Source organism: Lampetra planeri, unplaced genomic scaffold, assembly GCF_965212315.1.
Source record: "Lampetra planeri unplaced genomic scaffold, kcLamPlan1.2.h2 scaffold_403, whole genome shotgun sequence".
Classification (NCBI taxonomy): domain Eukaryota; kingdom Metazoa; phylum Chordata; class Hyperoartia; order Petromyzontiformes; family Petromyzontidae; genus Lampetra; species Lampetra planeri.
In genome coordinates, this window is record NW_027615226.1 from 1 (window position 1) to 26,753 (window position 26,753).

The following is a 26,753-nucleotide window of genomic DNA, read 5'->3' on the forward strand; positions in this document are numbered from 1 at the left end:
AGCGAGGTTGAGTAATTGTGGCAGTTGCTATGATTGCGACATTGTTGCTCGCCGGCTGCCATCAGATACGGAGTAATCACGCGCCAGGCGAGAGGGAATTTTAATCCTGGATCTCAGCGGCGCTGGCTCAGCATCCCTGGCATGGCCAATGTGGACCGCCAGGACCCAGGGCTCGAACCCAGGGTCTCTGTGTCTCTGACACGGCCATTGTGAACCCCCTGAGAGAGACACCCAGACCCAGGGCTCGAACCCAGGGTCTCCGTGTCTCTGACACGGCCATTGTGAACCCACAGAGAGAGAGAGAGACACCCAGAACCCAGGGCTCGAACCCAGGCTCTCTGTTGCCTCTGACATGGCCATTGTGATCCCACTGAGAGAGAGACACCCAGACCCAGGGCTTGAACCCAGACTCTCAGTGTCTCTGACACGGCCATTGTGATCCCACTGAGAGAGAGAGAGACACCCAGACCCAGGGCTCGAACACAGGCTCTCAGTGTCTCTGACACGGCCATCGTGAACCCACAGAGAGAGAGACACCCAGACCCAGGGTCTCAGTGTCTCTGACACGGCCATTGTGAACCCACTGAGAGAGAGACACCCAGACCCAGGGCTTGAACCCAGACTCTCAGTGTCTCTGACACGGCCATTGTGAACCCACTGAGAGAGACACCCAGACCCAGGGCTTGAACCCAGACTCTCAGTGTCTCTGAGACGGCCACTGTGAACCCCCTGAGAGAGAGACACCCAGGACCCAGGGCTCGAACCCAGGGTCTCTGTGCCTCTGACACGGCCATTGTGAACCCCCCTGAGAGAGAGATACCCAGACCCAGGGCTCGAACCCAGGATCTCGGTGTCTCTGACATGGCCATTGTGAACCCACTGAGAGAGACACCAGACCCAGGGCTTGAACCCAGACTCTCAGTGTCTCTGACACGGCCATTGTGAACCCACTTGAGAGAGACACCCAGACCCAGGGCTTGAACCCAGACTCTCAGTGTCTCTGACACGGCCATTGTGAACCCACAGAGAGAGAGACACCCAGACCCAGGGCTTGAACCCAGACTCTCAGTGTCTCTGACACGGCCATTGTGAACCCACAGAGAGAGAGACACCCAGACCCAGGGCTCGAACCCAGAGTGTTGGTGGTGCTGGATGAGAGTTGGCACGAGAAGATAAGACCGAGAGAGATAAGAGAGACACGTGTTGTAGATAAAGCAGGGGGGGCGCGAAGAGAGACAGAGAGAGAGGGGGGGGGAGACGACTGCTTTCTCTGACGCAACATCAGAGTTCGTGAGGTGAGCCGAAACGCCGCGGTTCTAAAGCGATGGCATCTCCTGACGGATCGTTCGTGAGTGGGACGCTCGTTTTTCTCGGGGGGCTACCTGTCCTTGTGTGTGTTGTGTGTGAGGCTCCTGCATAGGTGCTCGCTAACAGCACTTGCCCCTACAGTCTGTTAAGGCTACACGGGGGAACTTTGTGAGACATTTGTTGTGGCCAGGTCGCTTGTGAAAGAAGCTGCATAGCTCAGAGGTTTCTATTTTCTGGTACAAAAAAATGTTGTTGAGTTTAATTTTAGTCCGTTTAACACGCGCGAAGCTTTCACGACCAATATTATTCATAATCTTCAACGTTTTTTGGGTTTAGATGGCGTTATTTATAAATGTGTCGTAACCCTCCACCACCCGGTACGGCCAATCAGCAGAAAAAAGTGTCACGTTGATGACAAAAGACAAAATAGTTCACTGCTTTAGCCCACCGGTGTGTTGAAGCATGAAACCACAACATTTACTATTTTTGAGTTGTACGACGTTTCGCTGGTGATTGCATCCAGCATCATCGGGCAATTCTCCAGATGCAATTACCAGCAAAACGTCGTGCTACTCAAACATTGTAAATGTTGTGGTTTCACGCTTCAACACACCGGTGGGCTAAAGCAGCGAACTATTTTGTCTTTTGTCAACGTGACACTTTTTTTACTGATTGGCCGTGTCGGGTGGTGGAGGTTACGACACATTTATAAATAACGCGATCTAAACCCAAAAAACGTTGATTATGAATGAATTTTAATTTTATTTCTTATTGATTTGTTTACCTTTCCTATACGATTTTTTTCGTGTTGTTGGTTGTTGGAACTTTCTGACCCGCCCCGACTGGACGACTGCAACAAAAAGAGCTTCATAGCTCATCGGATTTCTCTTCCAGGATCAACACAGATTCTGATTCTGTTTCACACTTCGTCATCTCCCTGTGCGGTTGCGAGCCTCACCGTGTGCTCCTGCTGCTGCTGCTGCTACTGCTGCTGTTCCTGTGTCTGCTGCTGCTGTTGTTGCTGTGTCTACTGCTGCTGCGTCTGCTGCTGCTGCTGCTGCGTCTGCTGCTGCTGCTACTACTGCTGCTGCTGCTGCTGCTACTGCTGCTGCTACTACTGCTGCTGCTGCTACTACTGCTGCTGCTGCTGCGTCTGCTGCTGCTGCTACTACTGCTGCTGCTGCTACTACTGCTGCTGCTGCTGCTGCTGCTGCTGCTGCTTGCTACTGCTGCTGCTGCTACTGCTACTGCTGCTGCTGCTACTGCTGCTGCTGCTGCTGCTACTGCTGCTTGCTGCTACTGCTGCTGCTGCTGACTGTGCTGAGCTGCTGCTTCTCTTTCTTCTGCTATCTACTGCTACTGCTGCTACTACTGCTGCTGCTGCTACTGCTGCTACTACTGCTGCTGCTGCTGCTACTACTGCTGCTGCTACTGCTGCTGCTACTACTACTGCTGCTGCTACTGCTGCTGCTGCTGCTACTACTGCTGCTGCTACTGCTGCTGCTACTACTGCTGCTGCTACTGCTGCTGCTACTCGCTACTGCTGCTGCTACTGCTGCTGCTACTACTTCTGCTGCTGCTTGCTCTGTTGCTCAGGCGATGGACCCCCGTTCCCTGCTGCACGGGGGGGTACCACCACGCCGTGCTGCGGCGCTGGCAGGGGAACGGCGCCGCCTTCAGCGCCGACAACCTGGTGTACCCGCTCTTCGTCACGTGAGGCACACAGACAAAGGTCCCCCGTGCAGCCTCTGGACGGGCTGTAGGGGGGGGGGGCAAGTGCCGTTAGCGAGGAGCAGCAGCAGCAGCGCCCTATGAAGGCCCAGAGATACACAGATACGCAGAGGCTCGCAGAGACTCGCAGATACTCGCAGAGACCCACAGATACTCACAGAGACTCACAGAGCTTCGCAGAAACTCAGAGGACACACAGAGACTCACAGAGACCCACAGAGACACACAGAGACACACAGAGACTCACAGAGACTCACAGAGACACACAGAGACACACAGAGACTCACAGACACACAGAGACACACAGAGACACACAGAGACACATAGAGACTCACAGAGACACACAGAGACACACAGAGACTCACAGAGCTTCGCAGAAACTCACAGAGACACACAGAGACTCACAGAGACTCACAGAGACTCACAGAGACTCACAGAGACCCACAGAGACCCACAGAGACCCACAGAGACCCACAGAGACTCACAGAGACTCACAGAGACTAACAGAGACACACAGAGACACACAGATACTCAGAGACTCACAGAGGACTCACAGATGCTCACAGAGACTCACAGAGACTCACAGAGACCCACACTCACAGAGACACACAGAGACTCACAGAGACTCACAGAGACTCACAGATGCTCACAGAGACTCACAGAGACTCACAGAGACTCACAGAGACTCACAGAGACTCACAGAGACCCACAGAGACACACAGAGACTCACGGACACACGTAGAGACTCACAGAGACTCACTCACAGAGACTCACTCACAGAGACTCACTCACAGAGACTCACTCACGGAGACTCACTCACAGAGACTCACTCACAGAGACTCACTCACAGAGACTCACAGAGAGATACAGAGACTCACAGAGACACACAGACACACAGACTCACGTAGAGACACACAGAGACTCACGGAGACTCGCAGAGATTTCGAGCCTCAAAGAGAACTGGCTGAGAGAGACGCCCAGACCCAGGGCTCGAACCCAGGCGGTCACCTTGGGCCAGCACCACGCCCGGCCGCCTTTGTCTCCCCCCCAGTGACGATGTTTTACTACACACCGTACCAGGTTACCCCTCATTTGAGGCCGAGTTGACCTAGGTGATGCCCAGCCCAGGACCAGCTCTGATATCACTCAACAGCAGCGAGTCACACACACACACATCTCGTGGTGCAGCGTTGATGTTGGCCGCTGATGTTGGCCATGAGTAGGAATCTAACTCGGGTTGTGATGTTTCTCTCTCCCGCAGGGATGATGCTGATGGGCTTGAGCCCATTGCAAGTTTACCTGGGCTGGCCAGGTCAGTGGAACACCTGTGTGTGTGTCTGTGTGTTAGTGTGTGTCTGTGTGTGTGTCTGTGTGTGTGTGTCTGTGTGTGTGTGTCTGTGTGTTAGTGTGTGTCTGTGTGTGTGTCTGTGTGTTAGTGTGTGTCTGTGTGTGTGTCTGTGTGTTAGTGTGTGTCTGTGTGTGTGTCTGTGTGTTAGTGTGTGTCTGTGTGTGTGTCTGTCTGTGTGTTAGTGTGTGTCTGTGTGTGTGTCTGTGTGTTAGTGTGTGTCTGTGCGTGTGTCTTGTGGGGAGCGGTGGTGTAGTGGTTAGCGCGCTGGCGCTATGAACCCGGCGACACGAGTTCGATTCCTGCTCACGGCCAACACCAATGGCGATTATCTGAACCGGTCCTGGGCCTCCTCTACGTCGACTCGGCCTCAAATGAGTACCTGGTGCGGTGTGTAAACATCGCCACTGGGGAGACAAAGGCGGTCGGGCGTGGTGCTGGGCCACCCACCCCCTCGTGTACCGTTGCGGCCTTCATAGGTGCTCGCTAACAGCACTTGCCCCTACAGTCTGTTAAGGCTATATGGGGGATCTTTGTGTGTCTGTGTGTTAGTGTGTGTCTGTGTGTGTCTGTGTGTGTGTTAGTGAGTGTGTTAGCGAGTGTGTGTGTCTGAGTGTGTGTTAGTGAGTGTGTGTGTGTCTGTGTGTGTATGTGTTGGTGAGTGTGTGTTGGTGAGTGTGTGTTGATGAGTGTGTGTTGATGAGTGTGTGTTGGTGAGTGTGTGTTGGTGAGTGTGTGTTGGTGAGTGTGTGTTGGTGAGTGTGTGTTGGTGAGTGTGTGTTGGTGAGTGTGTGTTAGTGAGTGTGTCTGTGGTTTGTGTCTGTGTGTCTGTGTTTGTCTGTGGTGTGTTAGTGAGTGTGTCTGTCTGTGTGAGTGTCTCTGTGTGTGTTAGTGAGTGTGTGTGTCTGTGATATGTAGTAGCTACACATGTAGTAGCTGCGGGCCCCACAATGTCAAGGCCCCCGCGCTAAACGCTTTCAAGCGATCAATTCCGGTTCAGTGATTCTGCACTTGCTCTTACTATAGTACTATACCACCTTCGACTTTTACGAACGACCCACCACCCACCAACCCACCCACCCACCCACCACCCACCACCGACCCACCACCCACCAACCCACCCACCCACCACCCACCCCACCCACCGACCCACCACCCACCCACCACCCACCACCGACCCACCCACCCACCATCCACCCACCATCCACCACCCACCCACCATCCACCCACCACCCACCCACCACCCCACCCACCACCCACCCACCCCACCACCCACACACTCACCCACCCACCCACTCACACACCCACCACCCACACACCCACCCACCAACCCCACCACTCACCCACCAACCCACCCACCAACCCACCCACCAACCCACCCACCCACCGGCCACGTGCCGCCCCCCGTGGGTTCTGCTCGCAAGCGTCTGAGCAGGCTGTGCGGGGTGGGGGGGTCTTTGTCGTCGTCAGGTACGGAGTGAACAGGCTGGGGCCTGTGCTGGAACCCCTCGTCACGAACGGCCTCAAGGCCGTGCTCATATTCGGGGTCCCTGCAAAGCTCCCCAAGGTGACTGCCTGGGTTCGAGGCCTAGGTCTGGGTGTCTCTCAGTGGGTTCTCTGTGAGTCTCTGTGAGTCTCCTACCAGGCTCTGTGTATCTTTGTGAGTCTCTGTGAGTCTCCTACCAGGCTCTGTGTATCTTTGTGAGTCTCTGTGAGTCTCTGTGAGGCTCTGTGAGGCTCTGTGAGTCTCTGCGAGTCTCTGTGAGTCTCCTACGAGGCTTTGTGTATCTCTGTGAGTCTCTGTGAGTCTCCTACGAGGCTCTGTGCATCTCTGTGAGTCTCCTCTGTATCTCTGTGAGTCTCTGTGATTCTCTGTGAGTCTCTGTGAATCTCTGTGTAGCTCTGTGAGTCTCTGTGAGTCTCTGTGTGTCTCCTGTGTATCTCTGTGTGTCTCTGTGTATCTTTGTGAGTCTCTGTGAGTCTCTGTGAGTCTCTGTGTATCTCTGTGTGTCTCCTGTGTATCTCTGTGAGTCTCTGTGAGTCTCTGTGAGTCTCTGTGTGTCTCTGTGTGTCTCTGTGTGTCTCTGTGAGTCTCTGTGAGTCTCTGTGAGTCTGTGTGTATCTCTATGAGTCTCTGTGAGTCAGTGTGTATCTCTATGTGTCTCTGTGTATCGCTGTGAGCCTCTGTGAGTCTCTGTGAGTCTGTGTGTATCTCTATGAGTCTCTGTGTATCTCTATGTGTCTCTGTGTATCGCTGTGAGCCTCTGTGAGTCTCCTCTGAGACTCTGTGTATGTGCCCCCCCTGTGTGTGTGAAGAATGTGGGGAGCGGTGGTGCAGCGGTTAGCGCTACGCTGCGCCACGAACCCAACATCCCGAGTTCAATTCCCGCTCACGGCCAACAGCGGTGACGATTTATCTGAACCGGTACTGGGCCTCTCCTAGGTCGCCTCGGCCTCAAACGAGTACCTGGGTGGTGACGCGTAAAAACATCGCCACTGGGGGAGACAAAGGCGGCCGGGCGTGGTGCTGACCACCCACCCCCTCGTGCGCCACAGCGCCGGTAGCCTTCGTAGATGTTGCTCGCTAACAGCACTTGCCCCGACAGTCTGTCACAGCCTGCGCCTTTGTCTTTGTCTCGTGAAGGACGCGAGAGGCTCCAGCGGCCGACTGCCCGGCCTGCCCGGCCATCCTCGCCGCCCGTGCACTCCGCGCCCTCTTCCCGGGCCTCCTGGTGGCGTGCGACGTCTGCCTGTGCCCCTACACCAGCCACGGGCACTGCGGTAACGACGGCTTCCACGCCGCGCACGGGATCGGCGGCGAACGCCATCGCTCTCCGTACACGCAGACCGCCGGCCGCCATTAAGTGGGCGGTGACGTCACCGACGGCGACTGTGCCAGGCTAGGTGCGCTTGGAGGTCACGATGTGGAGTGTGTGTGGAAGGCTCGCCGCGGCAGGAGGACACGGGACGGATCCGTGTGGTGCCGTGGGTCGACTGGCTGAGATGGCTGCCGTAATGCACCACCCGTGCCCCGCACTGTGGCAACTCGCTGTGCTTTAGCCGCCGGGCGCTCCGCTCGTTGTTGTGAGCGTCGCTCCTCCGCCCCTCCGCTGTTGCCGGAGGGCGACTGCCTCCAACCGCCCGGTAGCCTCGGAGTGCACCTAGCCATGGCACTGCCCCGGTAGCGTCTTTCACGAGCCTCCTCCTCATCCACAGAGGCCTCTATCACGCTGCTCCTCACGCTCTGTGATGTGTGTGTGCCATGTTTGGGTCGTGTGTCGTGTGTCGTGTGCCGTGTGCGTGTCATGTGCTGTGCGTGTCGTGTGCGTGTCGTGTGCGTGTCCGTGTGCTGTGCGTGTCGTGTGCGTGTGCCATGTGCGTGCCGTGTGCCGTGTGGGTGCCGTGTGTGTGGTGTGCCGTGCGTGACCTAGGCATCCTGCGAGCGGACGGGACTCTGGACAACGAAGCTTCGTGCCAGCGTCTGGCCGAGGTGGCGCTGGCTTACGCCAAAGCCGGTGAGGGGAGCCTCCGGCCCACAGCGGCGCCTCCTTCACACGGGAGGCTCCTGACACACACAGACACACACAGACACACACAGACACACACAGACACACACAGACAGACACAGACAGACACAGACAGACACAGACACACACAGACAGACACACACACACACAGACACACTCACGTCGCACCACACATCGGCTCGACAAGCCGAGGCACGGAGAGGAGGAGGAAGTCGGACGTGGTTGACGCCGTGCCGTGCCGTGCTGGATGTTGTGAGCCAGGCTGCCAGGTGATCGCGCCGAGTGACATGATGGACGGCAGGATCGGAGCCATCAAGCGCATCCTCATCGACAACGGCATGGCCAATCAGGTGCCCGGAGCTCCGTCTAGCCCCAACCCTCACGCTGACACTCGGCACCACTCGAGCACTGGACCACAGCGCTTTGCACGAATCCCAATGTTGGCACTCACTCACTCATTCACTCACTCACCCATGAATTCACTCACCAACCCACTCATTCACTCACTCACCAACCCACTCACTCAATCACGCACCCAGTAATTGACTCACTCATCCACTCACTCCACCAACCCACTCATTCACTTCTCTCACCAACCCACCCACTCATTCACTCACTCACCAACCCACTCACTCAATCAACCCACCCAGTAATTGACTCGCTCACTCATCCACTCATTCATTCACCAACCCACTCACTCACGCACCCACTAATTGACTCACTCATCCACTCATTCATTCACTCACCAACCCACTCACTCTCGCACCCACTAATTCACTCACTCACTCACTCATTCATTTACTCACCAACCCACTCGCTCTCGCACCCACTAATTCACTCACTCACTCATCCACCCATTCATTCACTCACCAACCCACTCACTCTCCCACCCACTAATTCACTCACTCACTCATCCACTCATTCATTCACTCACCAACCCACTCACTCGCCCACCCACTAATTCACTCACTCACTCATCCACTCATTCATTCACTCACCAACCCACTCACTCGCCCACCCACTAATTCACTCACTCACTCATCCACTCATTCATTCACCAACCCACTCACTCACGCACCCACTAATTGACTCACTCATCCACTCATTCGTTCACTCACCAACCCACTCACTCGCCCACCCACCAATGCACTCACTCGCTCACCCTCTCAACTCACCCACTCACCAACCCACTCACTCGCCCACCCACCAATGCACTCGCTCGCTCACCCTCTCAACTCACCCACTCACCAACCCACTCACTCGCCCACCCACTAATTCACTCACTCACTCATCCACTCATTCATTCACTCACCAACCCACTCACTCTCGCACCCACTAATTCACTCACTCACTCACTCATTCATTTACTCACCAACCCACTCACTCTCGCACCCACTAATTCACTCACTCACTCATCCACCCATTCATTCACTCACCAACCCACTCACTCTCCCACCCACTAATTCACTCACTCACTCATCCACTCATTCATTCACTCACCAACCCACTCACTCGCCCACCCCACTAATTCACTCACTCACTCATCCACTCATTCATTCACTCACCAACCCACTCACTCTCCCACCCACTAATTCACTCACTCACTCATCCACCCATTCATTCACTCACCAACCCACTCACTCTCCCACCCACTAATTCACTCACTCACTCATCCACTCATTCGTTCACTCACCAACCCACTCACTCGCCCACCCACCAATGCACTCGCTCGCTCACCCTCTCAACTCACCCACTCACCAACCCACTCACTCGCCCACCCACCAATGCACTCGCTCGCTCACCCTCTCAACTCACCCACTCACCAACCCACTCACTCGCCCCGCCCACCAATTCACTCGCTCGCTCACCCTCTCAACTCACCCACTCAACTCACCCTTGCAAATGAGACGCCTTCATGCTGGCCTCCCAAGTGCTCACCCGGTGAGCGCCAAGTCCAGCTTCTTGGCCTCGGCGTTCAGCTCAGCCGCCGTTTGCCGATTCAGGTTGCCGCGGTAACCTCTACGCAGCCGACTCGCGGTTGCCATGGGAACTACATCTGCGCAGCCGACTCGCGGTTGCCATGGGAACTCCATCTGCGCAACCGACTCACGGTTGCCATGGGAACTCCATCTGCGCAGCCGACTCGCGGTTGCCATGGGAACTCCATCTGCGCAGCCGACTCGCGGTTGCCATGGGAACTCCATCTGAGCAACCGACTCGCGGTTGCCATGGGAACTCCATCTGCGTGGCGCGGTACCCTGACCCCCCCCCCCCCCCCCCCCGATTCCTGTCCCTGTCCATCCGACCGCAGGTCTCCATCATGAGCTACAGCGCAAAGTTCGCTTCCTGTTTTTACGGCCCGTTCCGGTGAGTGGTGCATCGTGGGTAGATTGCAGCAGGGCCAATTTACCCACTCGCCCGCTCACTCACTCACCCACTCACTCACTCACCCACCCACCCACCCACTCATGAACTCACTCACCCAACCACTCTCCCCCACCCACTCACTCACCCCCACCCACTCACTCGCCCTCTCACTCACTCAGAAACTCAACCCACTCACCCACTCACCCACACACTCAACCACTCACTCACTCACTTAGTCACTCACCCACTCACTCACCCGCTCACCCACTCACTCATCCACCCACTCAGTCACCCACTCACTCATCCACCCACTCACCCACACACTCACTCGCCCCCACGCACTCACTCGCCCACACGCACTCACTCGCCCACTCACTTGCGCACTCAGTCACTAACTCACTTACTCATCCACCCACTCACCCACCCACTCACCCACCCACTCACCCACCCACCCACTCACTCACCCACTCACCCACCCACTCACTCACCCACCCACCCACTCACCCACCCACCCACTCACCCACAAGACAGACATAATTGGCAGCAGCAGGATCTTCGTGTCCACCCGACACTTTACCGGTGGGCATTGCACAGACGAGAGAGCCGGTGTGTGTGTGTGTGCGAGAGACAATGACGATGGTGGTGGTGACGGTGTGTGTGTGTGAGACAATGACGATGGTGGTGGTGGTGGTGATGATGATGACGGTGTGTGTGTGAGAGAGACAATGATGATGGTGGTGACGGTGTGTGTGTATGAGAGAGAGACAATGACGATGGTGGTGGTGGTGATGATGACGGTGTGTGCGCGTCAGGGCCTCGATCTGTCGTGGTCTCCGGCCACTCGGAGTGGACGTTAACCTTGAATTTAGTTTACTGTGCCAGGCTAAGGGTCCACTGAGCTGAGTAGCCAAGTGCTCTAAAACGCGTGACGTCCATTCTAAACGTGGAGGGAAAAAACGGAGGACCCGGAGAAAAATCCACGCGGCCACGGGGAGAGAGACACGCAAACATCGTCAGGGTCAGGATCGAACCCACGCCCTCCTGTGTACCAGGCGAGGTAGTTAACATCTCCTAGCCACCGTGATGATGATGATGAGAGAGACACGCAAACTCCAAATATACAGCAGCAGGCGTTGTCAGGGTCGGGATCGAACCCACGACCTCCTGCGTACCAGGCGAGGTAGTTAACATCTCCTAGCCACCGTGATGATGATGAGAGAGAGAGAGAGACGCAAACTCCAAATAGACAGCAGCAGGCATCGTCAGGGTCGGGATCGAACCCACGACCCCGTGTACCAGGCGAGGGAGTCAACATCTCCTAGCCACCGTGATGATGATGAGAGAGAGAGAGAGACGCAAACTCCAAATAGACAGCAGCAGGCATCGTCAGGGTCGGGATCGAACCCACGACCCCCTGTACCAGGCGAGGGAGTCAACATCTCCTAGTGACCGTGATGGTAATAATGATGAGAAAGAGACACGCAAACTCCAAATAAACAGCAGCAGCAGGCGTCGTCAGGGTCGGGATCGAACCCACGCCCTCCTGCACACCAGGCGAGGTAGTCAACATCTCATAGCCACTGTGATGATGAGAGAGAGAGAGAGAGAGAGACGCAAACTCCAAATATACAGCAGCAGCAGGCGTCGTCAGGGTCGGGATCGAACCCACGCCCTCCTGCACACCAGGCGAGGTAGTCAACATCCCCTGGCCACAGTTGACGCTAACGACCCCTCGTGGTCTTCCAGGGACGCTGCGAAGTCGGCGCCGGCGTTTGGAGACCGCAAGTGCTACCAGCTTCCTCCCGGGGCCAGGGGCCTCGCCCTGAGGGCCGTGGTGAGATAACAAAGACAAAGGCTCCCCCCCCCCCCACACACGGCGTAGCCTCTAGCACGCCGTCGGGGCAAGAGCTGTTAGCGAGCAGCGGCGGTGCCGGTGAGGGCCGGCACGGCGCACGAAGAGTTGGTGGGTGGCCAGCGTCACGCCCGCTCGCCCGACCGTCTTTGTCTCCCCCGGCGGCGATGCTTCCTACGCGTGCACCGCGCCGGGTACCCTCGGTCGAGGCCGAGTTGAACCCGGGGCAGAGGTCGCAAAGCGAAAATAACGAGAATTAATATGTGTACGTGACGTGTGTGTGTGTGTGTACGTGACGTGTGTGTGTGTGTGTACGTGACGTGTGTGTGTGTGTACGTGACGTGTGTGTGTGTGTGTGTACATGACGTGTGTGTGTGTGTGTACATGACGTGTACGTGACGTGTGTGTGTACGTGACGTGTACGTGTGTGTGTGTGTACGTGACGCGTGTGGCAGGAGCGTGACGTGTGTGTGTGTGTGTATACGTGTGTGTGTATACGTGTGTGTGTGTATACGTGTGTGTGTGTGTATACGTGTGTGTGTGTGTACACGTGACGTGTGTGTGTGTGTGCGTGACGCGTGTGGCAGGAGCGTGACGTGCGTGTGTGTGTGTGTACGTGTGTGTGTGTGTATACGTGTGTGTGTGTACGTGCGTGTGTGTGTATACGTGTGTGTGTGACGTGTGTGTGTGTACACGTGACGTGTGTGGCAGGAGCGTGACGTGCGTGTGTGTGTGTACGTGACGTGTGTGTGTGTGACGTGTGTGTGTACGTGACGTGTGTGTGTGTGTGTGTGACGTGTGTGTGTACGTGATGTGTGTGTGTGTGTGACGTGTGTGTGTGTACGTGACGTGTGTGTGTGACGTGTGTGTGTGTACGTGACGTGTGTGTGTACGTGACGTGTGTGTGTACGTGACGTGTGTGTGTGTGACGTGTGTACGTGACGTGTGTGTGTGTACGTGACGTGTGTGTGTGTGACGTGTGTGTGTGTACGTGACGTGTGTGTGTGTGTACGTGACGTGTGTGTGTGTGTACGTGACGTGTGTGTGTGTAGGTGACGTGTGTGTGTGTGTGACGTGTGTGTGTGTACGTGACGTGTGTGTGTGTGTACGTGACGTGTGTGTGTGTACGTGACGTGTGTGTGTGTACGTGACGTGTGTGTGTGTACGTGACGTGTGTGTGTGTGTGACGTGTGTGTGTGACGTGTGTGTGTGTGACGTGTGTGTACGTGACGTGTGTGTGTGTGCGTGACGTGTGTGTGTGTGCGTGACGTGTGTGTGTGTGTGACGTGTGTGTGTGTGACGTGTGTGTGTGTGTGTGTACGTGACGCGTGTGGCAGGAGCGTGACGTGTGTGTGTGTACGTGACGTGTGTGTGTGTGTGTGACGTGTGTGTGTGACGTGTGTGTGTGTACGTGACGTGTGTGTGTGTACGTGACGTGTGTGTGTGTGTGTGTGACGTGTGTGTGTGTGTGACATGTGTGTGTGTGTGTACGTGACGTGTGTGTGTGTGTCCGTGTGGTGCCGGCGTGTGGCAGGAGCGTGACGTGCGTGAAGGAGCCGATGTGGTGATGGTGAAGCCCGGCCTCCCGTACATCGACATCGTCCGGGAGGTCAAGGACAAGGTGTGTGAGTGTGTACTGTGTGTGTGTACTGTGTGTGTGTACTCTGTGTGTGTGTGTGTACTCTGTGTGTGTTTACTGTGTGTGTGTACACTCTGTGTGTGTGTGTGTACTGTGTGTGTGTGTGTGTACTGTGTGTGTGTGTGCTGCGTGTGTGCTGCATGTGTGTGCTGCGTGCTGCGTGCAGTACCCGCACACGCCTCTGGCGGTGTACCACGTGTCGGGAGAGTTTGCCATGCTGCACCACGCGGCCTCGCACGGAGCCTTCCAGCTGCGCTCCGCAGTCATGGAGGCGCTCACCTGCCTGTCACGTGCCGGTGAGGAGCCAGGGGGAGCCGGGGGGGGGGGGGTGAGCGAGCGAGAGTGGGGGTGAGCGAGTGAGTGGGGGTGAGTCGGGGTGAGTGAGTCAGGGTGAGTGAGCGAGTGAGGGTGAGTGAGCGAGTGGGAGAGTCAGGGTGAGTGAGCGAGTGGGAGAGTCAGGGTGAGTGAGCGAGTGAGAGTGAGTCAGGGCGAGTGAGATTGAGTCAGGGTGAGTGAGTGAGTGAGTGGGGGTGAGTGAGTGAGTGGGGGTGAGTGAGCGAGTGAGGGTGAGTGAGCGAGTGGGAGAGTCAGGGTGAGTGAGTGAGTGAGGGTGAGTGAGCGAGTGAGTGGGGGCGAGTGAGATTGAGTCAGGGTGAGTGAGTGAGTGAGTCGGGGTGAGTGAGGGTGAGTCTGGGTGAGTGAGGGTGAGTCGGGGTGAGTGAGGGTGAGTCGGGGTGAGTGAGTCAGGGTGAGTGAGCGAGTGGGTTGTGAGTGAGCGAGTGAGGGTGAGTGAGCGAGTGGGAGAGTCAGGGTGAGTGAGCGAGTGGGGGTGAGCGAGCCAGAGTGAGTCAGGGTGAGTGAGTGAGTGAGTGAGTGGGGGTGAGTGGGGGTGAGTAAGATTGAGTCGGGGTGAGTGAGCAAGTGGAGGTGAGTGAGCGAGTGAGGGTGAGCGAGCCAGAGTGGGGGAGAGTGAGTCAGGGTGAGTGAGAGTGAGTGAGTGAGGGTGAGTGGGGGTGAGTGAGTGAGTGAGGGTGAGTGGGGGTGAGTGAGCGAGTGGGGGTGAGCGAGCCAGAGTGGGGGAGAGTGAGTCGGGGTGAGTGAGAGAGAGTGAGCGAGCGAGTGAGTGAGGGTGAGTGGGGGGAGCAGTGGTGTCGTGGCTAGCGTGCCACACTTTGAATCCGGTGGCCCGGGTTCGATTCTCACTCCCGGCCAAACACCAGCGACGGTTATCTGAGCCGGTCCTGGGCCTACCCCTACGTCGGCTCAGCCTCAAATGAGCCACCGGGTTACGGTGCGAACACATCCGCCTGCCGCTGCGTCCTCCGTAGGCGCAGCTGGTGCGCTAACGGCACTTGCCCCGGCAACGTCCTGCTGGAGGCTACGCGGGGGATCTTTATCTTTGGCTGTGCTGCAGAGTTTGGTGGTACATGTTGTTCACGCCGTTTATTGTGAAAATTCGGTCACAGTTCCTATGATCGCTGTTTTCATTGCTTTTATGGCTTTATTTTGGTAATTTTCGAAAAGTTTTTCGGTTTGGCCAGGTTTGTGTTGCTGTAGTACGGAGTTAGACTGATGGCCTTAATCTAAGTTGTCTTGTGGTTGTTGTTGTTGTTGTTTGACTTGCATCCCACTGGGATTTTTGCACACAGCGTTGGTGTACGGTGCTTTTTCTGCAATATTTTTCTGTCTTTTTTTGGATTTTCTGTTTGCACATAGCAGAGGTCGCAAACGGGTTTTGATTCCTTACCCGTACCCGGCCGCACCAGGGTCGCAAACCGGTACCCGTACCCGTACCCGGCCGGGTACGGGTAGCTGGGTATCGGGTAGGGTACGGGTATCGGGTAGGGTACGGGTATCGGGTACCCGGTTGCGACCTCTGGCACATAGTCACTTTAAGATGTTTTTTGTTCATGTTTTTGTTTTTTAGTTTGTTGCGGTTGCACCCGATTCAAGAGCCGAATGGCTCACAGGGCTATGTACCTAATACATGAAACTTGAAACGTACGGTGCGAAAGAAGTTCGACTTCGTAATTTTGTAAACAATTTTTTTGTGTTGTGTCCGCAGGTGCCGACATCATCATTACGTACTTCGTGCCCCAGCTGCTGGACTGGCTGCGTGAGGAGGCGTAGAAGGAGGAGAGGCGGCCACCGTGAACTCGCCCCGCGGGATTGGGACCGTCCATAAATGACGTCACGCATCTGGGGGGGGAGGGGGGGTCAGACATTTGTGACGATGTGTGACGTGGAGACGGAGGCTTGTGTTGCCTCCGAAACGTCGTGATTTTTATTTTATTTTACTTTTATTAATTTTAATTTTTTACCTACGTGACTTTACCGAAAAAACCTAAGAATATGAATCCTTGCAGTCACGAAAGCTTCAAATCTAGAAAGTTGGAGGGGGGGGTTTGAGAAATGTGACGTCTTACATCAAAATGCGCAACTTTAATAAATAAATATAGACATAACGTTCTACTTAATTAAATAGACTTTTCAATAAATTTTATCTCCTGCAACATGAGAGTGCAGCGCCACATTAAATACGCACTACAATGACAATAGTTTAAAGCGATTTGAAGCATTTCGATTTAAAGCTTTCGTGACTGCAGGGATTCATCTTCTTGGTTCTTTCGGTAAAGTCACGTAGAAGGGAAGTAATAAAATAATAAAAATAAAACATAATAAAATAATTCTCACGACGTTTCGGCAGGACGGCTGCTTGTGTTGTGGCCGAAACGTCGTGAGAATTATTTTATTATGTTTTATTTTTATTATTTTATTACTTCCCTTCTACGTGACTTTACCGAAAGAACCAAGAAGATTTGAAGCATGTTTTATTTTTTTTTTGGGGGGGGGGGCAGAGCTTTGTGACGTCATATTTGAGGGGGGGGGGGGGTCAAAAATGGTCCAAAATCGCATGACGTCATTTATGGACGGCCCCATTCCTCATCTCGCAGCGTATTGATGATGGCTCATGGTGGTGGTGGTGACTTGGGGAGGTCTTCATGCAATCGTGGTTTATGACCGAATTCAAACTTGACTCTGTTCCATCGTAGACACTAACAGGTTATTTAGCAGGGCTCACCTATTTACTCTAATGTTTAATCTGCACTAATTACTAATGTTTTGTTTTATTATCCTCAGACAAATTGCAAGGAAACTGAAAAATGTATCGGAAACTGAATATTGAAATAAAAACTTATCAATCTGAAGAGGCCGAAGTCACGTGACGGTTGATTAAAATGGAGTTTTCTGGCCGAGTGGATCTAGAGTTTGGGCGGCCTGTATAGGGAATTGTAAATGTTGCCGAGAGCCAATCAACGGCGAGGGGCGTGGTCAATCTGACTTGTCAACCAATCAGCGTTAAGTGGGTGGAGCTTCAATACTTTCCCCTCCCACGCGGGGGGGGGGGACCACATTTCCACGCCCACTGGCCTCCTCCAGCCAATCAGCGTTAAGTGGGTGGAGCTTCAATACTTTCTCCGCCCACTAAAAGGGGGGTGGCTAAAGATTGCCACGCCCACTGTCTCCCTCAAACCAATCAGCGTTAAGTGGGTGGTGCTTTAACGGTCCCCGCCCACTAAAAGGGGGGGTGGCTAAAAATTGCCACACCCACTGGTCCCCTCTAGCCAATCAGCGTTAAGTGGGTGGAGCTTCAATACTTTCTCCGCCCACTAAAAGGGGGGGGTGGCTAAAAATTACCACGCCCACTGGTCCCCTCCAGCCAATCAGCGTTAAGTGGGTGGAGCTTTAACTTTGCCCCGCCCACTAAGGGGAGGGAGTGGCTACACATTGCCCCGCCCACTGGTCCCCTCCAACCAATCAGCCGCTGCAATTATTTGAAAGACAAATAATAACACCGTCACCTTACAAGGAGCATTATAATTGACGTTCCGGACAATGGACCCTTATAACACACGGGATGGGCTATTGACTGAACAAAATATACATGTATATACATTGTATAGAAAATTATATTATACTGTGCATTTTGTTGTAACGTTGGTGTATGTTATTTTATTCTTATTTAAACGCAGCCCTCACCCCCCCCGTGAACCTCCAGTGGCGGGAACTTAAACCGACTTACTGCCCCGCCCCATCTGGGTCCCTCTCATCCAATCACAGCGGCAGAGGGCCGGGGGGGCGGGGCCAGGGGAGGGCAACCCCCACCCCACGCGCTCGTTTCCCGCGTCTCGTTTCCTCACCCCCCGCCCCGACAACACCGAGTCGACCAATCGGCGCCGAGGGGGGCGGGGCTTCGCGCGAGGCGCGGACCAATGGGAGCGCGAGTTGCCCACCTGCGCGCGCGCGGCCGAAGTTTCCCGCGCGTTTCTCTCCCCCCGTGGGGGGGACCCCCTCCCCACCCCGGTTTTTTCCCGCCAAATTTCAAAGACGAACCGTCATGGCGGCCTGAGAGTGTTGTCGAATTTTTAAAAAAAACCTCCTGAGGGAGATTTTAAAAATAAAAAACCTGAGGTAAACGATGTCCCCCCACGTTCAGCCTTGTTTCCAACTGCTCCGCATCGGCGCGCCGGCGTCTGGCCACGGCGTGCGCGACCTCTACACGTTCGTGCCGGACGGCGAGCGCTGCTCGGCCGATCTGGGCCGCGCTGAGGGCCGCGTCCACGTTTGCCTTCGATCGGCGTCGCGGCCCGCGCTGCTGTCGCGTCTCCACGCCTCCCTCACGGCCGAGCGCTGCGGCAATGGTCGCGGTGCGGGGGCGAGGAAGTACCGGGTCTACATCACGGACCACAGCTCCAGCGGTGAGCGAGCGGTGTGGGGTCGTTGTGGTCAGCGCCGCGCTACGAACTCGGCCTACGAACTCCACTTAAACTCCACCGGCGACGATCCTGTGGGCGTCCTCCTCCCCTAGGTCGACTCGGCCTCAAACGAGTTCATCCGGCGCAGTGTGTGTTAGAAAGCATCGCCGTAGGGAGAGACAAAGGCGGCTGTGGTTTCTGGCCACGTACCCCCCCCCTCGTGTGACCACAGCGCTACTAACAGCACTTGCCCCTTCTGTTAGAGGCTACCTGGGGGACCTTTGTGTGTATCTGCTGCTGCTCGCTTCTAACAGCACTTGTCCCTTCTGTTAGAGACTTCCTGGGGGACCTTTGTCTGTGTGTAGCTGCTGCTACTAACAGCACTTGCCCCTACAGTCTGTTAGAGGCTACACGGGGGACCTTTGTCTGTGTAGCTGCTGCTGCTACTCGCTACTAACATCACTTGCCCCTACAGTCTGTTAGAGGCTACACGGGGGACCTTTGTCTGTGTAGCTGCTGCTCGCTACTAACATCACTTGCCCCTGCAGTCTGTTAGAGGCTACACGGGGGACCTTTGTCTTGGTGGTGACACGGCGGCGCTCCGTGCCAGGCTAGGTGCACGCGTGAGGCTCGCTGCTGACAGAAGGCCACGGGTTGTGTGCACCTAGCCTGGCACAGGCGCCTGGACGTCTGTGCGAAAGAGCTTCATAGCTCATCGGATTCCTGCGGTGGAAATAAATATTCTGATCGAAAGTGCACCTAGCCTGGCACGAGCGCCGTGGTGACACGAATGGAGATCGTCGTCGTTGTTGCTGCTGCTCGCTTGCAGCACTTGCCCGCTGCAGTCTGTTGAGGCTACACGGGGGATCTTTGTCTTTGTATGCGTGTGTCACCATCGTCATCATCCATGCTCTGACATTGCAAGCCGAATGCATCCGACCACTGACAACAACAACACTACGTCAACACGTAAACAAAAAAATGACGTTTAGAATAAATATATAACCGGCGACGTTTCGGGCAACGGTCCTTCATAGCACACACAGAAATTACTGCATTGCTACGCGGGGGGTGTGCGATGATATTATTTTTGAGGCACAGTTTGGCGAAACGGGGAGGGCACGTGTCAGGCGCGGCCCCGGTGAGTGACAAATGCAAGTTCATGTTGATGTTATTGTAGCCAGGGTCAGAGCTCTTCTCTCTCAAGAGAGAGAGAGGCAGGGTCTTGGAGTCTAGTTTGCGTGAGTGAGTGGGTGAATGATTTGAGCGAGTGGGTGAATGATTTGAGCGAGTGAGCGGGTGAATGATTTGAGCGAGTGAGCGGGTGAATGATTTGAGCGAGTGAGCGGGTGAATGATTTGAGCGAGTGAGCGGGTGAATGATTTGAGCGAGTGAGCGGGTGAATGATTTGAGCGAGTGAGCGGGTGAATGATTTGAGCGAGTGAGCGGGTGAATGATTTGAGCGAGTGAGCGGGTGAATGATTTGAGCGAGTGAGCGGGTGAATGATTTGAGCGAGTGGGTGAATGATTTGAGCGAGTGAGCGGGTGAATGATTGATTTGAGCGGGTGAATGATTTGAGCGAGTTAGCGGGTGAATGATTTGAGCGAGTGAGCGGGTGAATGATTTGAGCGAGTGAGCGGGTGAATGATTTGAGCGAGTGAGTGGGTGAATGATTTGAGCGAGTGAGTGGGTGAATGATTTGAGCGAGTGAGTGGGTGAATGATTTGAGCGAGTGAGTGGGTGAATGATTTGAGCGAGTGAGCGGGTGAATGATTTGAGCGAGTGAGTGGGTGAATGATTTGAGTGAGTGGGTGAATGATTTGAGCGAGTGAGTGGGTGAATGATTTGAGCGAGTGAGTGGGTGAATGATTTGAGCGAGTGAGTGGGTGAATGATTTGAGCGAGTGAGCGGGTGAATGATTTGAGCGAGTGAGCGGGTGAATGATTTGAGCGAGTGGGTGAATGATTTGAGCGAGTGGGTGAATGATTTGAGCGAGTGAGTGGGTGAATGATTTGAGCGAGTGGGTGAATGATTTGAGCGAGTGGGTGAATGATTTGAGCGAGTGAGCGGGTGAATGATTTGAGCGAGTTAGCGGGTGAATGATTTGAGCGAGTGAGCGGGTGAATGATTTGAGCGAGTGGGTGAATGATTTGAGCGAGTGGGTGAATGATTTGAGCGAGTGAGCGGGTGAATGATTTGAGCGAGTGAGCGGGTGAATGATTTGAGCGAGTGAGCGGGTGAATGATTTTAGCGAGTGAGCGGGTGAATGATTTGAGCGAGTGAGCGGGGTGAACGATTTGAGCGAGTGAATTAATGAATGCGTGAGTTCAGGTTGATTCCTATGGAACCAGGCGAGAGCTTACGGTAGAGGAGAATCAGCCAGTCGGGGTTGATTATTGCTGCTATGTGTGATCTCAATTGAGTAAAGTGAAGCGCTGGGTGGCTATGGTTACAAGTGAAAAAAAACACAACTAGCCATAGGCTATCCACTGCTGAATGGAAGGCATCTCCAACTACTCACCATCTGTTACGAACACGTCATCATGTAATCAATCCATCTCTCTCTGTGTGTACAAGCGTGAGTGTAAATCATCGCTGTGTCTCTGGGTGCTGCCGTGTCTCCGCTTGTGTTTCCGTGTCTCGGTTTGCGTGCAGGCATGGGGGTGAATGATCGCCATGTCTCTGTGTGTGCCGCGTGTCTCTGTGCGTGCCCCGTGTCTCTGCCCAGGCACCGGTACGAATGAGTAACGTGTCTCTCTCTGCGTGTCCCCGCGTCTCTGCCCGCGTCCCCGCGTCTCTGCGTGCGCAGGCACGAGTGTGAACGAGCGGCGAGTGGAGCGAGGGGACCGGGTGGAGCTGCACGATGGAGACACGGTGTTGCTGGGACCCGCTCAGACCAACGCTCGCGGCGCCGACTCAGAGTTCCTCTTCCTGTTCCAAAAGGTGCAGAGATTCCTCCTCCTCCTCCTCATCCACAACAGAACACAACCACCACCGCATCTCCACAGCAGGTGTTACTTTTATTCGCGAAATTGACGATGAAAACAAGAGCAGCGCTTGATGTTCTGCCGGATCGCCTCGTTCATCTCGCCTTGCGACAGAGGTCGCAAACGGGTTTTGATTCCTTACCCGTACCCGTACCCGGCCGCACCAGGGTCGCAAACGGGTACCCGTACCCGGCCGTAGCCTACCCGTACCCGGCCGGATACGGGCAGGGTACGGGTATCGGATACCCGATTGCGACCTCTGGGATGAAGCCATGTTGCAGGCGCGGGTGGGTTGATTCTAGGAACTTGAATTGTGAGAAGAGACAAGACGTTGGGAAATGAGTGACAAACGGTGACTCACCAGTGACTCACGGCCTACCCGTACCCGGCCGCACCAGGGTCGCAAACGGGTACCCGTACCCAGCCGGGTACGGGTAGCCGGGTATCGGGTAGGGTACGGGTATCGGGTAGGGTACGAGTATCGGGTAGGGTATCGGGTACCCGGTTGCGACCTCTGCCTTGCAACGGGTGTATAGGATTAATGGGGAGCGGTGGCGCAGCGGTTAGCGCTACGCTGCGCTACGAACCCGGCAAAGACCCGAGTTCGATTCCTGCTCACGGCCGCCACCATCAACACTGGTGATGATCAATTATCTGAACCGGTCAAATGAGTATCTGGTCCGGTGTGTCGTAAACATCGCCACTGGGGAGACAAAGGTGGCCGATCGGGCTAGGTGCTGGCCACCCACCCCCTTGTGCTATGTGCTGGCCTCCATAGGCGCTGCTGCTACACGCTATAACAGCACTTGCCCCAATCGCCTGTTAAGGCTATACGGGGGATCTTTATCATTGTTGTATAGGATTAATATAGGTTACAATGATATAGGATTATGGAAGATCAAACATGTTGTATCGCTAGACAGTATGTATGTATATTCTTGGTTCAAAATAATAAAATAATATTGTTTTCTAGTAATAAATAATATTTTATTGCTTTATATTAATCTTATTTTATCATATCCCTTCTACGTGACTTTACCGAAAGAACCAAGAATATGAATCCCTGCAGTCACGAAAGCTTTAAATCAAGATTTAGTACGTGTCTATTGAAACATTTTTAAATCCTTTATATTAAGTTCACTTGCTTGCTTGCTTGCGCGCTTACGACCGTGCAAATCTTTCGGTCGTTTTTTAACCCACTTCCCGTGATCCAATCGAGCTGACATTTTGCGCACAGACTCGTTGTGCGTGACCAATTTATTTGCGTGAAAATTTTTTCCTAAATTTACCACTTTTTAGGAAAAAAAACATTTCATATTTAATTAAAAATACCAATGTGATAAAAATGAAACTCTTACTCAAGAAAAACAGAAATGAATAATAAAATAAAACCGATGCCACGCATATAAAGGATTTATAGTGAAAAACTTAGTTTTTACGGGTTAATTTTTTACTTAGTTCAATCTCCCCTCTCCTGCTCCTTCATTATTCTCCCTCCTCCTCCTCCACCTCCTCTTCACCGCTCTCCCCACACCTCTCCCTCCTCCCTACCTCCAGCTAACTCCTCCCCTACCACCCCTCACATCTCCTCTCCCCACCCCTCGTCTCCCATCTACCCTTACCCCCCGTCCGCCTCGTGTTGACCCCAGGTGGACGTGAGGCCGGACGACTTCGACGCGATCCCAATGTCCAGCTGCTCGCCGCGTCGCCGCCACTCCGCGCCGGCCACGCCTCCCGCCACGGCAGCCCCGGCAACGCCGGTGACACCGACGCCGGCACCGCCGCCACGCGCCCTCATCCTCACCTCCATCGGCAGCATCAGCAAGCTTCAGGCATCCTCGCTCACCTACCACCCGGGCCGCGGCGTCAACGGCACCGCCGCCGCCGCAGCCGCCGCCACTCCCGCCGACCCGGTGGGCCACACCGACGCAGCCGGCACGGAACAGCAGCAGCAGCAGCAGCAACAGCAGCAGCAGCAGCAGCGTAGGCAGCGGCCGGCTTCCGAGTCCGGTGAGTGTGGCAGTTTCACCAGAGGGGTCGCGAGTGATAACCGTCGAGGGTCGTGGATTCACAGCGTCGGCCGGTGCGATTCGCCGGTGCCCGGCGGTGCCGCGGTTGCGCCGTGCGTAACCACGAACGTCGGCACTCGCACCATTGCTGACACCACCGCCCCTATCGCCAGCATTTTCGCTAACCGTAATGTCTGACACCAGAGGTCGCAACCGGGTACCCGATACCCATACCCTACCTGATACCCGGCTACCCGTACCCAGCCAGGTACGGGTAGCCGTTTGCGACCCTGGTGCGGCCGGGTACGGGTACGGGTAGGCCGTGAGTCACTGGTGAGTCACCGTTTGCCACTCATTTCGGGTAGGGAACGGGTACCCGTACCCGGCCGGGTACGGGTACCCGTTTTCGACCCTGGTGCGGCCGGGTACGGGTAAGGAATCAAAACCCGTTTGCGACCTCTGCCTGACACTCACGGTGCCGCTAGCACTAATTGTGCGCACGGACGCTCCCCCAAGCGCTGACACTAACGTAACCCATACACTGACACCTAATTCCTATCACTAACACCGCCATTACAACTACCTCACACACACCACTTCTATCACTACTATTAACACTACCACTATTACTGGCACAGTCCCTTCAAACTAACACTGACACTAACACGTAGCACTAACAGGACCCCTAACACAAACACAACTTCCACTACAAACACTAAGACTACCTCCAACACTTCCATAACCCAAACACTACCATCTTATTAACGGCACGACCCCAAACTTCTTTCACTAACACCACCACGATAAGTAGCACTCGCACCACTCCTATCACTACCACCATCTCCTAATACGACACCTAACACTATCACTTAGTCGTAACACATTAACACTACCCATAACACTGTCACATCACATTAGCACTACCCCTTACACTATCACTACTCGTAACACATTAACACTAATTCTAGATTTGAAGCTTTCGTGACTGCAAGGATTCATATTCTTAGGTTTTTTCGGTAAAGTCACGTAGGTAAAAAATTAAAATTAATAAAAATAAAAATCACGACGTTTCGGAGGCAACACAAGCTTCCATCTTCAGGTGGAACAGTCACAGCACGATAGCTGTATCAAGTGAGAGAAATTCCAAGAAAACCGTATTTGTATATATACTGGTTGAGGGTGGGAGGAGCCAAGGTAGGCCCTGGATATTATTTTTGTGAATTTCTCTCACTTGATACAGCAATCGTGCTGTGACGGTTCCACCTGAAGACGGAAGCTTGTGTTGCCTCCGAAACGTCGTGATTTTTATTTTATTTTTATTTTACTTTTATTAATTTTAATTTTTTACCTACATGGTGACTTTACCGAAAAAACCTAAGAACATTAACACTACCCATAACACTGTCACAACACATTAACACTACCCCTTACACTATCACAACACATTAGCATTACCTCTAACACTATCACTACTCATAACATATTAGCATCACCCTTTACACTATCACTACTCTAACACATTACCACTATCACTATCCCAAACACCAACTCCATTCTCCTACCAGTAACCCTAACACCACCACCCCTCTCCCCCCTCCTCTGCCCGCCCACCTCCACCCCCCGCACGCACAGACCCCCTGTTGGCGCCCCCCCGCAAGCGGCAGCGCAAGCCGGTGCACACGGTGCGGCGTGACCTGGACACGGAGGTCACCGCCAGCCGACCCCACCGCGAGCTCCGCTGCCCAGAGGTCGCGGTGACCCGGAGGCTCCTCTCGGAGGGATTGTCACGATCGCCGCCGTCGTCGTCGTCGCCATCGCCGCCACCGTCGCCGCGGTCTCGCTCCTCGTCCGACGACGACGACGATGACGATGAGGACGACGGTGACGGTGCCAGTGGTAACGACGAGGAGGAGGGGGAGGAGGTGGTGAAGGAGGAGGAGGAGGAGGAGACGATGGAGGGACGGGGTTGGGAGCGGCGCTTGATGGAGTCGCGCACAGCGGGATGTGGGGGGGGTGCGGGGAGACCTCAGGGGGGGCGCGGAGCCCACAGAGGAAGTGGAGGCGCCAGGAGGAATGCTGGGAGCTGCCAGCGCACCACCGGAACTGGGTAAGGGTGGTGGGTGGGTCGTAATGGCCGTGCTGGGAACACCGCACTCGCCCTGGTCACAACCGACATGCAATTCGACTCTTCACTAAGTCTTCACCTGTTCACCCACCCGCCGCTTTCACTCGCACGCTTATTTGTTCACTCTCAACTTGCTCACCCAACCCAACCACCCTTCACTCGTCCGTTCACGTGCTCACCCACTCGTCATCGCACGCTCAGCACCCGCTCACTCGCTCACCCCTGCACCGTCTCCCACTCACTCGCTCGCTCACCCCTGCACCGTGTCTCACTCACTCGCTCGCTCACCCCTGCACCGTGTCTCACTCACTCGCTCGCTCACCCCTGCACCGTGTCTCACTCACTCACTCACTCACCCCTGCACCGTGTCTCATTCACTCACTCACCCCTGCACCGTGCCCCACTCACTCACTCACTCCTGCACCGTGCCCCACTCACTCGCTCACTCACTCGCTCACCCCTGCACCGTGCGACTGACCCCTGACATCTCAGGAGACCGCGGGGACGCCCCAGAAAGAACTCCTCTCCACTGGCGGCGGCGGCGCCATCTCCGGCGTCGCTCGCCAGGACCCCGAGTTCTTCCTCCAAGACGGCCGCGTCTCCCCTCAGCGTCCCCAAGTCGCTCGCCCGGCCGCCGCCCGTATCCCTCAGCTGGAGCCCGGCGTTCTCCGGCAGGGCCCCGCCGCCGCCGTCGCTCGCGGCAACGGCGGCAAAGAGCCCAGCGGCCTCAAAGAAAGCTGTGGCGGGCGTCGGGAGCCCTGTCGGAGCGGCGGGGGCGAAGAACGCCGTGACAAGCTCGGCGAAGGACGCGGCCGTGCCTGCGCGCGGTTCGGTGTGGAACACGGCGAGGGGCCTTGGTGGTGGAGGCGCGGTTGAAGAGGAGAGTGACGAGGAGAGTGACGAGGAGGAGGGGGCGGTGGTCGCGGCGGCGCCCGTGGTCGCGGTGGGGGGGGGCGGCGGGGAGGCTTGCGCCGCGCGCCGCTGCCTGCGCCCGCAGGATGAGACGCTGGACTGGGTGCAGTGCGACGCGTGCGACGCCTGGTTCCACATGGCGTGCGTCGGATACCGCCCCGAGCACGGGGACTTCCACTGTGGGTGCTCCTAG

At 55.2% G+C, this 26,753-nt stretch overlaps 2 protein-coding genes across 2 annotated transcripts; both read left to right on the forward strand.

Annotated features, from left to right (window-relative positions):
* The first annotated feature begins 2,907 nt into the window (after positions 1–2,907).
* On the forward strand, positions 2,908–16,455 carry ALAD (aminolevulinate dehydratase). The gene is given in 12 exon segments (XM_078623718.1): positions 2,908–2,931; positions 2,933–3,021; positions 4,301–4,351; positions 5,855–5,976; positions 7,046–7,165; positions 7,816–7,899; positions 8,173–8,261; positions 10,223–10,278; positions 12,025–12,112; positions 13,665–13,751; positions 13,936–14,065; positions 15,835–16,455. Coding segments are annotated over 12 exon segments (1,005 nt in total). The 3' UTR covers positions 15,900–16,455.
* Positions 16,456–16,625: 170 nt separating this feature from the next.
* TCF19 (transcription factor 19) lies at positions 16,626–26,753 on the forward strand. The gene is made up of 5 exons (XM_078623720.1): positions 16,626–18,529; positions 21,337–21,470; positions 23,164–23,524; positions 25,156–25,419; positions 26,560–26,753. The coding sequence occupies exons 1-5, from the start codon at positions 18,250–18,252 to the stop codon at positions 26,751–26,753; spliced, it is 1,233 nt and encodes a 410-aa protein (XP_078479846.1). The 5' UTR covers positions 16,626–18,249.